The sequence below is a fragment of the Barbus barbus genome (assembly GCF_936440315.1).
Source record: "Barbus barbus genome assembly, chromosome: 3".
NCBI classification, from domain to species: domain Eukaryota; kingdom Metazoa; phylum Chordata; class Actinopteri; order Cypriniformes; family Cyprinidae; genus Barbus; species Barbus barbus.
This window is the reverse complement of record NC_136731.1, coordinates 19,194,589-19,207,213: the sequence shown is the minus strand read 5'-3', so window position 1 is coordinate 19,207,213 and position 12,625 is coordinate 19,194,589. Positions and strand designations below refer to the sequence as shown.

The 12,625-nt window shown below is 37.0% G+C and overlaps 1 protein-coding gene across 4 annotated transcripts in view; it reads right to left on the bottom strand.

Moving 5' to 3' along the window:
- The window catches only part of LOC306851762 (inactive rhomboid protein 1), a 53,575-nt gene that overhangs the window by 6,313 nt on the left and 34,637 nt on the right, over nt 1–12,625 (bottom strand). For all 4 annotated transcript variants that reach the window (XM_079388197.1, XM_079388198.1, XM_079388196.1 and 1 more), the window contains 13 exons: nt 7,489–7,702; nt 7,206–7,412; nt 4,955–5,077; nt 4,710–4,870; nt 3,845–4,096; nt 3,647–3,758; nt 3,469–3,543; nt 2,377–2,538; nt 2,182–2,282; nt 2,031–2,094; nt 1,433–1,527; nt 1,230–1,305; nt 158–258 (listed from right to left, as the gene is read on the bottom strand). In XM_079388197.1, the coding sequence (XP_079244323.1) occupies nt 158–258; nt 1,230–1,305; nt 1,433–1,527; nt 2,031–2,094; nt 2,182–2,282; nt 2,377–2,538; nt 3,469–3,543; nt 3,647–3,758; nt 3,845–4,096; nt 4,710–4,870; nt 4,955–5,077; nt 7,206–7,412; nt 7,489–7,702 (1,743 nt within the window). The remainder of the gene's footprint in view (nt 1–157; nt 259–1,229; nt 1,306–1,432; nt 1,528–2,030; nt 2,095–2,181; nt 2,283–2,376; nt 2,539–3,468; nt 3,544–3,646; nt 3,759–3,844; nt 4,097–4,709; nt 4,871–4,954; nt 5,078–7,205; nt 7,413–7,488; nt 7,703–12,625) is intronic.

Here is a 12,625-nt window from a genome sequence, read left to right as displayed (position 1 = left end):
CTGCCTGTGATATTTTTCCTTCTCATTTCACTTTCGTCTTTTGTCTGCAATGTTTCATTTTTTGTTGTTTCGCTCTAGGTGTGAACAGACCATTCGTCTACAGCAAGTTTTGCTTTCTCGTTTTGTTATTGATGTGGACAGGGGTGCAGTCGCTCACCCAGCATGCAGAAACAGTGATAGCCAGAGGCGGTAGAACTGATCTGGGACCTCAGGGTTCAGGAAAGGAAGGAGGCCACACACATCATCCATACAGTGCACCTGGCAGGGGCAGAGTAGTGAGTTTCTTTAGATTACAAAACATCAAAAATAGAAACATCCTGAAATTTTGCCAATAATAAATTAAATTGCATTTTCAGGCTTAAGACATTAGACAGTATTTAACACACAAGTCTTTTAAGCTAACACCTGAAGCTGGCACACGCTTCAGACTCAGCCAAATCACAGTGTGCCCTTTCAGACGTCAACAGATTTTGCCAATGCAGAGGAGATTAGCATGGCAACCTTCATGGTGATTACAGCGCACTTAGCAGAAGATAGATTTACCTTCCGTTCTTATTCACACTGCATGTCACAGTCTAGTGGGCGAGTATTGAGAAGAGGTGAAATGTTCAGGGCTTTACGCTCGCTTGCGACCTGAACTGATCTTAAAGACTTACACTACTGAAATAAAAATATGGGGTCAGTAAGATTTTTTTGGAAAGAAATTAATGCTTTTATTCAGCAAGGATGCATTAAACTGATCAAATGTGACAGTTAAGACATTTATAATGTTACAAAAGATTTCTATTTCACATAAAAGCTGTTCTTTTAATCTTTTTTATCAAAGAATCTTGACAAAATCTAGCAAGGATATTCAAATATAAAAGAGTTATTTTACATTATAGTAATATTTCACAGTATTACTGTCTACTATTTTTGTAGTTTTTCAAATAAATGCAGCATTGGTGAGCATAAGAGAATGTCAAAAACAAAACAAAACCCAAACTTTTGAACAGTATAGTGTAGCTTCATAAAGACCTGGCAAATTATTTCATTTGCTTTGATTATTATGTAACACTTATTTATCAGCTCAGACTTCATTTTTTAGCAGTTTTTGCATCTTATCTGCTATCATTAAATTTTGTGTTGTACATCGCCATTTCATACGAAGTAATTATTAAATGTACTTCAATATCTCTTATAGCACATATTTGACTTATTTCTGCACTTTGCTGGTTAAATCTTCTTACTTGGGAGCAGAGGGTTGCCTCCTCATGGAAGTATCCCTTCATGAAGTTACAGTACTCCCTTGATGTGATTTCACACCTGCAAAGCAACACACAAGACATTTCAAAAACCCCACACACTCACTAAGCAAAAACCCATGTTGACTAAGCAAATGTGTAAGTGTTGATCATGCAGTGTGAGAGTCAGTAGTAGGAGATGTCCTCACCTCCCTTTAGTGCCGATGCAACAGGGCCGGCCGGTGATAGTACAGTCTATATGAGGCAGATTGGTGTGGTTCCCAGAATTATATTTGGTGCAGATCTGTAATACATATGTTAGGACAATGTATAGCTAACCAAATCCTGCAACAAAATACTTTGGCGCTACCACGTCCAATACCATAGTTCTTTCATGTGACCCTGGACCACAAAAGTCGCTGGGGTATATTTGTAGCAATAGTCAACAATACACTGTATGGGTCAAAAATATACATTTTTCTTTAATGCCAAAAATCATTAGGATATTAAGTAAAGATCATGTAAATGAAGATTTTGTAAATGTCCTACCATAAATATATCAAAACTTCATTTTTGATTAGTAATATGCATTGCTAAGAACTTCAACTTTAAAGGCAATTTTCTCAATATTTAGATTTTTTGCACCCTCAGATTCCAGATTTTCAAATATTGTCCTATCCTAACAAACCATACATCAATGGAAAGCGTTTTTATTCAGCTTTCGGATGATGTATAAATCTCAATTTAAAACAAATCGACCCTTATGACTAGTTTTGTGGTCCAGGGTCACTTTGCTGCAATACTTACGGGCCATTTAGTGATGTCATCAGGCCACTCATGAGGAGCTACTGAGGCCGGCTCTATACACGTCCTGTCAAAAACACAGAACAGTCTTGTGTTTGAAATGTCTCTGTGAAAATTGTCAACTGAAGTATCCAGTGATGCCATATTCCCTCACCTGGGGTCCTGATGACACACAGAGCCATGCTCCCGGTTCTTCCCCTCTAGCTGAGGAGTGCTGGGATGCTGAGGCCACTTCACCCACACAGCCAAAGTGCTCTGAAGTAGAAAGAGGAAGATGTCAATGGCCTGACAGCTTCTCAGTCAGGTGAACACATGTATAATCTTGATAGTCTGTGGCTCCTGTACTTACAGAGCATTCCTCCTCTGAGGTCTGCAGACAGCCAGAGCGGTCGTTGCGCACGCAGCAAGCTGAATTTCGCTCCAGCTCTCGCTTTTTTTTAATCAGTTCGTGTACCTGGTTATCCTGCCGCATACAAGGTGAGAATTTGGCTCCCAGATGAATCAAGGCTTCCTGATAAGAAGATGACAATGACGATGACTTGTCTTATGTTACAATTTTATATAGTGGTTCATTTTAAATGAATTCTGTAGGACAATGAAATGTTTTAACATAATCAGAGTTTCACTTTTGAGAACTGAAGCCACATCCGAAAAGGCATTCAAAAGACTGGGGTCATTAAGTTTTAATGTTTTTGAAAGAAGTTTCTTATGTTCCCAAAGACTGCATTTTGATTAAAAAATACAGAAAAATAAATATTGTGAAATATTATTACAATGTAAAATCACTATTTTCCTGTGATGGTAAAGTTTAATTTTCAGCATCATTACTACAGTCTTAAATCTCACACGATCCAATATGCTGACATTCTTATTATTATCAATGTTGAAAACACTTGTGTTGCTTAATATTTTTGTGGAAACCATGATAATTTTGTTTAGGATTCTTTGTTGAATAGGAAAAGAACAAAAACGCAGCATTCATTTATTTTTCTCTTACTTGTGATCATCAATTTAATGCATTCTTGATGAATAAACTTATTAATTTCTTTAAAAATAAAGAAAGAAATAAAACTAAATAAGACAAAATAAAAATCATACTGACCCCAAACTTGGTATTGTATAACAGAAAAAAGTTATTTTATGCAGACTTTTGATGCACATCATCAAAGTATTTAGAAAGTAACCACAAAAACATCATGTATCACAAACTCGAAAGTTCAGCAATCAACTTTCCAGTTTGTGATACATGATATTTTTGTGGTTACTTTCTAAATACTCTGACTTGAGAACATTGATCATCATGACAATGGTAAAGTTGAAGGTAGAGTGAGATGAAGGGTAGCCTGTTGTGTCCAGTGTTTTTAGATTGAACTTCAGATCAGATATTGGTTAAGTTATAACTTAAGCTCCTGCACATTGACTTTAGAAAGTAATGACTCACCGAACTTGGTCCAATCCAGAAGTTCTCTTGCTGCACGAATTTGACGTTTTCATAAACGCCTTTATTTCTTAGGACCTTTGTGGGGGGAGAAACAAATGTGTTGACAAACACCAGATGGTCAGAAACAGGAATAGAGCGTCAAACATGCTGGACCTTTTGAGAATGTAGCAGCACTCACAGAATCAACGGTTTCATGCTGGGAGAACCCCACTGGTGCAATGCCATAAATACACACTGCCAAAATAGTGATGAGTATGTGAACGAATGTCATCCAATATGTAAAGAAAGGCCTGAAAAATAAAATAAAAACCACCTCATATTATAAGCGTCTTCAAAAGTCTAATAGAAGAGTTTGAACTGAACTCGGTTCTCATACCTGTGGTCATCCATGTCCTCTATCTGTTGTTTCACGTAGCTGTCAATGCGCTTGCGATATGTTCGATTGGTCAGCTTTCCCACCATGCCCAATCCGTATGGTCTTTTTTCTCTTGCGAAGAGCTTCTTGACTGGCACGGCTATCCGTTGACCTCTCCGCTGACCGTTCGCACTCACTACCTCCTGCCTCAGGCGGACTTTAGGGGGTGCCGGCGTTCCCTCTTTAACCTTCCGCCAGCCGCGCTCTAGAGGCCTGTTTGAAGAACAGGACAGAATTATAGAGCTTTTATTTAGTCATACACAATAAATATACACAATACACACACGTATATTATAAGAACAAAAACGTTTATTTTGGATGTGATTAATTGGGATTAATCGTTGCCCAGCACTAATATTTTTTCCATTTTTAGATCTTATTATGTCAATAAATAGTCATCAAATAGGATGATTATTCTTCTATGAGCAATCAACTGCATCCTTAGGAAACATGCTTTTTCTATGCTTTCACTACTCTTATATAACTTTACAAATTTGTTTACGACTAATATATTTTTTAAAAATCCTTTTAAAATTATTTTAATTATATTCTTAATATATGAAACATTAATATAAATGATTATTTTTTCTATTTAAAATAAAAATATATATTTTTTAAATAATTTTGAATTATTAATATGACATTTTTCTGTAGTTAAATGATATCACATGTTTAAAAAAAACATATTTTAAGCAGAAAGTCCAAATACAGTGTCTGGAGTATCTCTACAGTTAATAATCGTCTGCTATAAAATATGTTTTGATATCGCAACACAATCATTGTGGGAGGTAAAAAAAACATCACATAAATGTGTTGTGAATCTCACAGCATTAAGTGACTCCTTTCTAACTCGCTTTTGTCCAGTGCGCTGCCCGTTAGCTCCGACTCATCCAGCTGTTTGCTGTCCACGTCCTTCATGGTGGAGTCTGATGGAGATTCAAACACCTCATCGTGAAAGGTGGACATCTCCTCCTGCATCAGGACGTCCTGAGGCCAGACACACCATAAATACACATACTCGAAAAAGTCTCCCAAAAGCAAATGCGTGTGTGATTTGTTCGTTTTGCTTACCCTGGCGAAGAACGATGTATCAAGTTCATCTGGAAAGTCCACAACATCTTCCTCAATAAAGCTAGCAGGTGTGAAGCTGCGCCTGTGAGCTCGTCTTAGTGTGCCCTCACGCAGCGAACGACCCTTAAAATACACATAAACAGACACTTTATCAGCATAGTTTACTAAGCAGGAGAAAAAGCATTTGCTATAAATACCATAGACTTTATACTAAGAACAAATCACTAAAATGTACATCAAAGATGATGAATAAAGAGACTGTGTTGTGAGACCTATGACCTGTATATTCTGCTTCAGGTTTTTTTATTTTTAAGATTGAATGCACACATTTATCTGAAGTGTCCTCATGAACTCAAACAACCTCAGATGACCCTTCGCTGAGCCCCACTTTAGAAACAATGTAACTGAACAATCCTACTTAGCAGCTGCTCTAATTCAACATTATCAGACAAGCTTCTGCTCTGCTCTAATGTAGGTCTGTGGAGAATCTGCGCATTTGTTCAGGAAATTATACAAAAATCCAGTAAAACATATTTTGCTCTGTCACTTAAAATGAACAAAGAAGCTGAGACAGGACGTAGACAATTTTCCCCAAACCCGTATATAAATCTTGAAGGTCATGCTGTGAATTAAACTGTGTGTTGACTATGTTTGAACACCAACATTTGCTCCAAGGTCAGCAGGGACTAGTGACAGACAGATACATCGGCCAGGACAATTAATCAGTACCAGCATTGGCCATTGAAAAACCTATATTGGTAGTACTAAAATTTGTTCTAATTTTATGAAAAAATTCATAAAACCACACAAACACAATAATCACATACTCTAGATGGCTTTATAATCGTGTTAAGATGAAATTTTATACATAAACTTTTCATCTTAAATATATTTCATCATATAAAGAGAAAGAGTAAGAAAAGCTGGGATAAACCTCAAGCTGTGAGGTTTCTCTGTATAATAACGCAGATACGCATATATGCTGTACAGCTTATCGATGAGAGGTCTGTAATAAACAGGTCTGCATAAGTTGTGTTTGAGCTGGTCTTGAAGATGGCACACTTGGCATTGCTTGATGATCTTACTGTGTGTGCGCTCATGCAAGAGTACACATTCAGAGAGTGCCATATGTTCACATAGAGTGACGAAACACTGTAGAGACCCTTATTTGAAGATGTTTTGGATGTATTTTATGCAAATTACTAACAACAGTCACATAGCCACTTGTTTAGAAAACACCAAATTCATTACCATTAGAATGAGCTTAATAACACATTTCTGTGAGTAATTATGCATTGCGAATTAGGCAGAATTTTTTTTTAATGAGAAGTTCTCCTGTGTGTATTCACACAATTATTAGTGAACGAGACCTATTGTTATAGCATAATTAAAAAAAAATTCTAAGCTAAAACAAGCTAAGCTAAAGCTAATGTTGACAGAAATCTAGATTTTTTTCCTCTGGGATGTTTCAAAACATGTCTAACATGAGTTAGCAAAGGGTTAATGGACCCTTAATCAGGTTAGACACCATACTGAGGCCGTTATAGCTTTTACAATGTCACACACTGTATAAAGATCTTAGCTCACATAATTTGCACAACTCACAACATTTAAAACAGTTTTAAAGAGTTTTTGTCTACTAAAAGTTTTTTTTTTTTTGGGGGGAAAGACTTTTTGTCAGACGAACAATCAGTATAACATTAAACAACCGTACAATCAATTTAACACATTGTACTTCAGTCCCTCACAGCCTCGTTTTCAATCTTGTCAAAAATTAAAGTTGGCAATACCCTGACTAAGGTCAATTATTATATCATTTTAAGTAAATAAAAAACATTACATCTCTGCATACAGTACTTCTTTGTTTATTTTGTTGCAAAATGTAACTCCGTCTTTGAATATACAAAGTTGGACACCGCCAACTCACAGAGTGATACACACTATATAGCCAATCTCAACTGCTTGATTGCTTGTATCATCACAAAATGTAAACTATATTATCTTCCAGCTCTGATCTGCTAAATGTGACTAAGAAGGCATGAAGATATTAAAATGTTACAGACATCAACATCATAATTTGTTTTTTAAAACTCATCTGAAACAAGGTGTGTTGTGAAAAGTGCTATACAAATGACTTGACCTCTGGCCCAAACCAGACCAAAAACTAGTCTGTTATTTCTAGAAAAGTTCCAAATGTACAAAGTCACCTGAAACAAAGGGTCTCATATCAGTCACATCTGATGATGCTCACCTTGACCAGAGCTGCTGCCGCTCTGAAGCTCATCTTGGCCACAGACTCGCGCTTGCGTCTGTGTGGGATACGGTTCAGGCCTGAGCGAGAGCTGGTGAAGGAGCATAGGGATGCTGCGCCGGGGGTGATGGGAGTTTGAGGCACACTGTAGCCATCTACCTCCTCCACCATGCGAAACGCACGTCCTCGTGCCAATGGGTCCACAATCTGAACCGAGAGAGCATCGTTAAAAAGAAAAACAGGTGCACACAAACTATTCCAGTGGTAACGTTTGCTACTGTACCTTCTGCATGCCATGCTGAGATGAGGGCACGTATAGAGGCGGAGGGGTTTCTGTGCTGGTCAGGGAGATGTTGTCCTGGCTGGGCAGCTCCATCTCACGGATCACCTGAGGTTTCAGCTTGCCGTAGCGCAGGCTGCAATGGCGCAGGCTCTTCCTCTGCCATTTCTGCGTGGCGTCGCCGTCCTTACTGACCCCGAACCAGTCCGCTGTGCCCCTGAGAGCGATCGACACAACCCTTGTTCAGCTTGAGCTCGCCCATCCACAGATCACATGCGACCCCTGACTCTCTCGTGTTTTCCTGCAGCTGTGCGCTATAGCATGTTCTTGCACAATATCTAGACACCGCACTGTCTCCTCTCGATTGTGTACAAATGAGATCAAGGAAATTTGGGTGAGGTAACTCTAACAAACTTCTAAGTACATAGAGCTGGGACATGCCCAGGCATGCTTCAGAGTAAAGTCCTGTCACAAAAATGAAACCAAGTGCACATACACTGAGGAACATTAGGCTGGTGCCTGACCCATCTGCACAGCTGTGTCATAAAAAAAACAAACAAAAAAAAAAACTAGGGAAACATCTGCTTCATAATGTCAAACTGCTGACATGTTTTTAAGTTCAACTATGACTCGTGTTTCAGTCAAACTGATAAATAAATAAAAACACAAAGTTCAGCTGTCCAGCAAACTGCAGCCTCACCCACAAAAATAATCACATTTTATGAAATAAAAATACTCTGGGGTGGTCCATTACAAAACTGCACCATGGTAACTGTAGTTTCTGCCAAAATAACATAGTTACTAGAGTTCGTGTTACTGTCATGAATCCACAAATAGATTTTGATATTTTCTGAAGAACAGGAATGATTTTGAGATACAGAATGAATCACCTGCTATAGTCAGGGCCTAAAACATTTTACCATACCTGCCAATAACCAGTAGAAAACCATGAAACTATATGTGCATTAGCTCATTAAAGAACAAGCTGAATAAATTAAGGAACCACACCTAATTTCAACTATTATTAATATTCTTATTAATGATATTATTATTATTATATTTTATTTATTTTTAATATCATTACTACTGTATTATTCTTTAATCAAATAATACAAAAAACATATCAATAAAGAAATTGTCACTATACTGGTGTGAAGTAATAATAATTGATAATTAATTGATGATAATTAATATAGGAGCACATTCAGTGCCATTATGTTTTATTTCTTGTTTCATGACAGTGAGATAAGCTGAGATTAGTTGGCCACCATTTTTTTATATTAATAAATAACCATGATGTCTTAGCAGAAACTATGGTTATCAGAGTATTTTTATTTTTATTTTTTTGGTAAGTGGTATGTTTGGAAATTGTGAAGTCCTGGAAGTTATACATTTACAAATTATATTTTAGATCAACAATAAACTCCTCAAGACTGGACTATGCATATATGATATATATGATGTAAATAATACATATATGTATTTCCCTCCATTTGTATATATGTGACCCTGGACCACAAAACCATTTATAAGTCGTAGACAATAGACAACATTATATGGGTCAAAATTATTGATTTTTCTGTTATGCCAAAAATCATTAGGATATTAAGTAAAGATCGTGTTCCATAAAGATATTTTGCAAATTTCCTACTGTAAATATCTCAAAACGTCATTTTTGATTAGTAATATGCATTGCTAAGAACTTAATTTGGACAACTTTAAAGGCAATTTCCTCAATATTTAGATTTTTTTGCACCCTCAGATTCCAGATTTTCAAATAGTTGCATCTCAGCCAAATATTGTCCTAACAAACCACACATCAAGCAAGCTTATTTATACAGTTTTCAGATGATGTATAAATCTCAATTTTAAAAAATTTATCATTACGACTTGTTTTGTGGTCCAGGGTCACATTTGTGATTGTAAAATATTAATAAATACTATAATGGCATATAAATAAAATTAAAATAACCCTGGTTTGTATATCCATTGTTGTTGTTCACTATGAACTACATTGGGTGTCTATAAATAGGACACTGTTCAGTAGAACACCTGGATCAGTATCACACAGAGAGCAATCTAATCTCATCTTTCTGACTCACAGGGCATGGCAAAAAACATGACTCAAATTGAGGCTTATTCTGTTTCATCTGAAAGAAAACAGATAAAGCCTGCCAGTCTGGGCACAGTGTCAAACCGCACAAGAAAACTGAAGATGAATGTGCCGTGGGCTCATATAGCAGTATGAAGAATTGGAATGTTTTCTGTGATAAGCTCAATGAAGTTTTGAAGAATGGCAACAATGAGTCGTGTTGAAATTATAACGGTCAGAGACAGTGAAAGCATGTTGTGACAGGAGTCCTTATTTGTCCCTAACAAAAGACTGAAGACTGAAGGCATGACAACTGCTGAGAATCACAACCATGTGAAAACAAAACAACCCACAAACATTCAGTGATTTCAGACAAAGTCATTGCCAATCTAATATGCACTGAGGGAGAACGATACCAATAGCGGTGTGGCGAAGTGTGTAAAGTTTTTGACAGGAAGATTGTAGACTCAAATCCCACAATGGGTGACCTCTAGTGGTTTCTGTCTGGAGCTCTGTGAGGCATTAAACCAGAAAGTGACCAGTAAACAAGGCTGCACTGTACAGATCCTTCTCAAAAAATTAGCATATTGTGATAAAGTTCATTATTTTCTGTAATGTACTGATAAACATTAGACTTTCATATATTTTAGATTCATTACAACACAACTGAAGTAGTTCAAGCCTTTTATTGTTTTAATATTGATGATTTTGGCATACAGCTCATGAAAACCCAAAATTCCTATCTCAAAAAATTAGCATATCATGAAAAGGTTCTCTAAACGAGCTATTAACCTAATCATCTGAATCAACTAATTAACTCTAAACACCTGCAAAAGATTCCTGAGGCTTTTAAAAACTCCCAGCCTGGTTCATTACTCAAAACCGCAATCATGGGTAAGACTGCCGACCTGACTGCTGTCCAGAAGGCCATCATTGACACCCTCAAGCAAGAGGGTAAGACACAGAAAGAAATTTCTGAACGAATAGGCTGTTCCCAGAGTGCTGTATCAAGGCACCTCAGTGGGAAGTCTGTGGGAAGGAAAAAGTGTGGCAGAAAACGCAGCACAACGAGAAGAGGTGACCGGACCCTGAGGAAGATTGTGGAGAAGGACCGATTCCAGACCTTGGGGGACCTGCAGAAGCAGTGGACTGAGTCTGGAGTAGAAACATCCAGAGCCACCGTGTACAGGCGTGTGCAGGAAATGGGCTACAGGTGCCGCATTCCCCAGGTCAAGCCACTTTTGAACCAGAAACAGCGGCAGAAGCGCCTGACCTGGGCTACAGAGAAGCAGCACTGGACTGTTGCTCAGTGGTCCAAAGTACTTTTTTCGGATGAAAGCAAATTTTGCATGTCATTCGGAAATCAAGGTGCCAGAGTCTGGAGGAAGACTGGGGAGAGGGAAATGCCAAAATGCCTGAAGTCCAGTGTCAAGTACCCACAGTCAGTGATGCTGGTGTTGGTCCACTGTGTTTTATCAAGGGCAGGGTGAATGCAGCTAGCTATCAGGAGATTTTGGAGCACTTCATGCTTCCATCTGCTGAAAAGCTTTATGGAGATGAAGATTTCATTTTTCAGCACGACCTGGCACCTGCTCACAGTGCCAAAACCACTGGTAAATGGTTTACTGACCATGGTATTACTGTGCTCAATTGGCCTGCCAACTCTCCTGACCTGAACCCCATAGAGAATCTGTGGGATATTGTGAAGAGAAAGTTGAGAGACGCAAGACCAACACTCTATCGAAGCATCCTGGGCCTCCATAACACCTCAGCAGTGCCACAGGCTGATTGCCTCCATGCCACGCCGCATTGAAGCAGTCATTTCTGCAAAAGGATTCCCGACCAAGTATTGAGTGCATAAATGAACATAATGGCCATTCTTTTATTGGTCGGATGAAATATGCTAATTTTTTGAGATAGGAATTTTGGGTTTTCGTGAGCTGTATGCCAAAATCATCAATATTAAAACAATAAAAGGCTTGAACTACTTCAGTTGTGTTGTAATGAATCTAAAATATATGAAAGTCTAATGTTTATCAGTACATTACAGAAAATAATGAACTTTATCACAATATGCTAATTTTTTGAGAAGGACCTGTATGTGCCAGCCAGTGCTGTCTCTTTTAGCTAATGCTTACTGTAGATCTGACTCAGACATTAGGGACCATGTGTGCTTACAATTGCTTTCAATTTTTATAGTCATACTATATGTTTCCATTAATTACAAGCCTAAACCCAAAGAAAACCTCAAGACATACAAAAACTGTCACAAACCAATCTGAGTTTGTGTCAGGGTTCCCAATGTAGCATACTGCTAAGCTAACAAACTGATACTTAAGCAGTAAATATACACAGCATAAACAATTCTTAAACTACAGTTCAGAATTTAGGGGTCAATGTGATTTTTTCTTTCTCTTTTTAAAGAAGAGGTGAAATATGATTACAATTTAAAATGATAGTTTTGTATTTCATTATTTTAAATTAGCTAAATTTTCAGCATCATTACTCCAGTCTTCAGTGTCACATGATCCTTCAGAAATCATTCTAATATGATGATTTGCTCATCAATAAACATTTATTATTATTATCAATGTTGAAAACAGTTGTGCTGCTTTATATTTTTGTGGAAACCATTTTTTTAGGATTCTTTAATGAATGGAAAGTTCAAAAGTACAGTATTTATTTGAAATGCAAATATTTTGTAACATTATGCATGTCTTAATGTCTTTTAGTCAATTAAATGCATCCTTGTGGAATAAAACTTAATAAAACAACTAAAAAACTAAATCAAAACTTTTGAACAGAGAGTACATAAAATATATATTAAACCTTAAACTGCTTAAACTGTTTATGTTAATATTTTCTTTGGAAACAAACACATTGACATTTTCACAATTTTTTCATGACTTTTCCAGTGATTTGAAATTACAGAATAAGAGTTTTTTAAAAAGATTTTGCTGATTAGACTGCATTCACAAACAACAATAAAATAAATATCCACTACAGAAATTTCCATTACTTTCCCACAACTTTTTAAGATTGTAATAA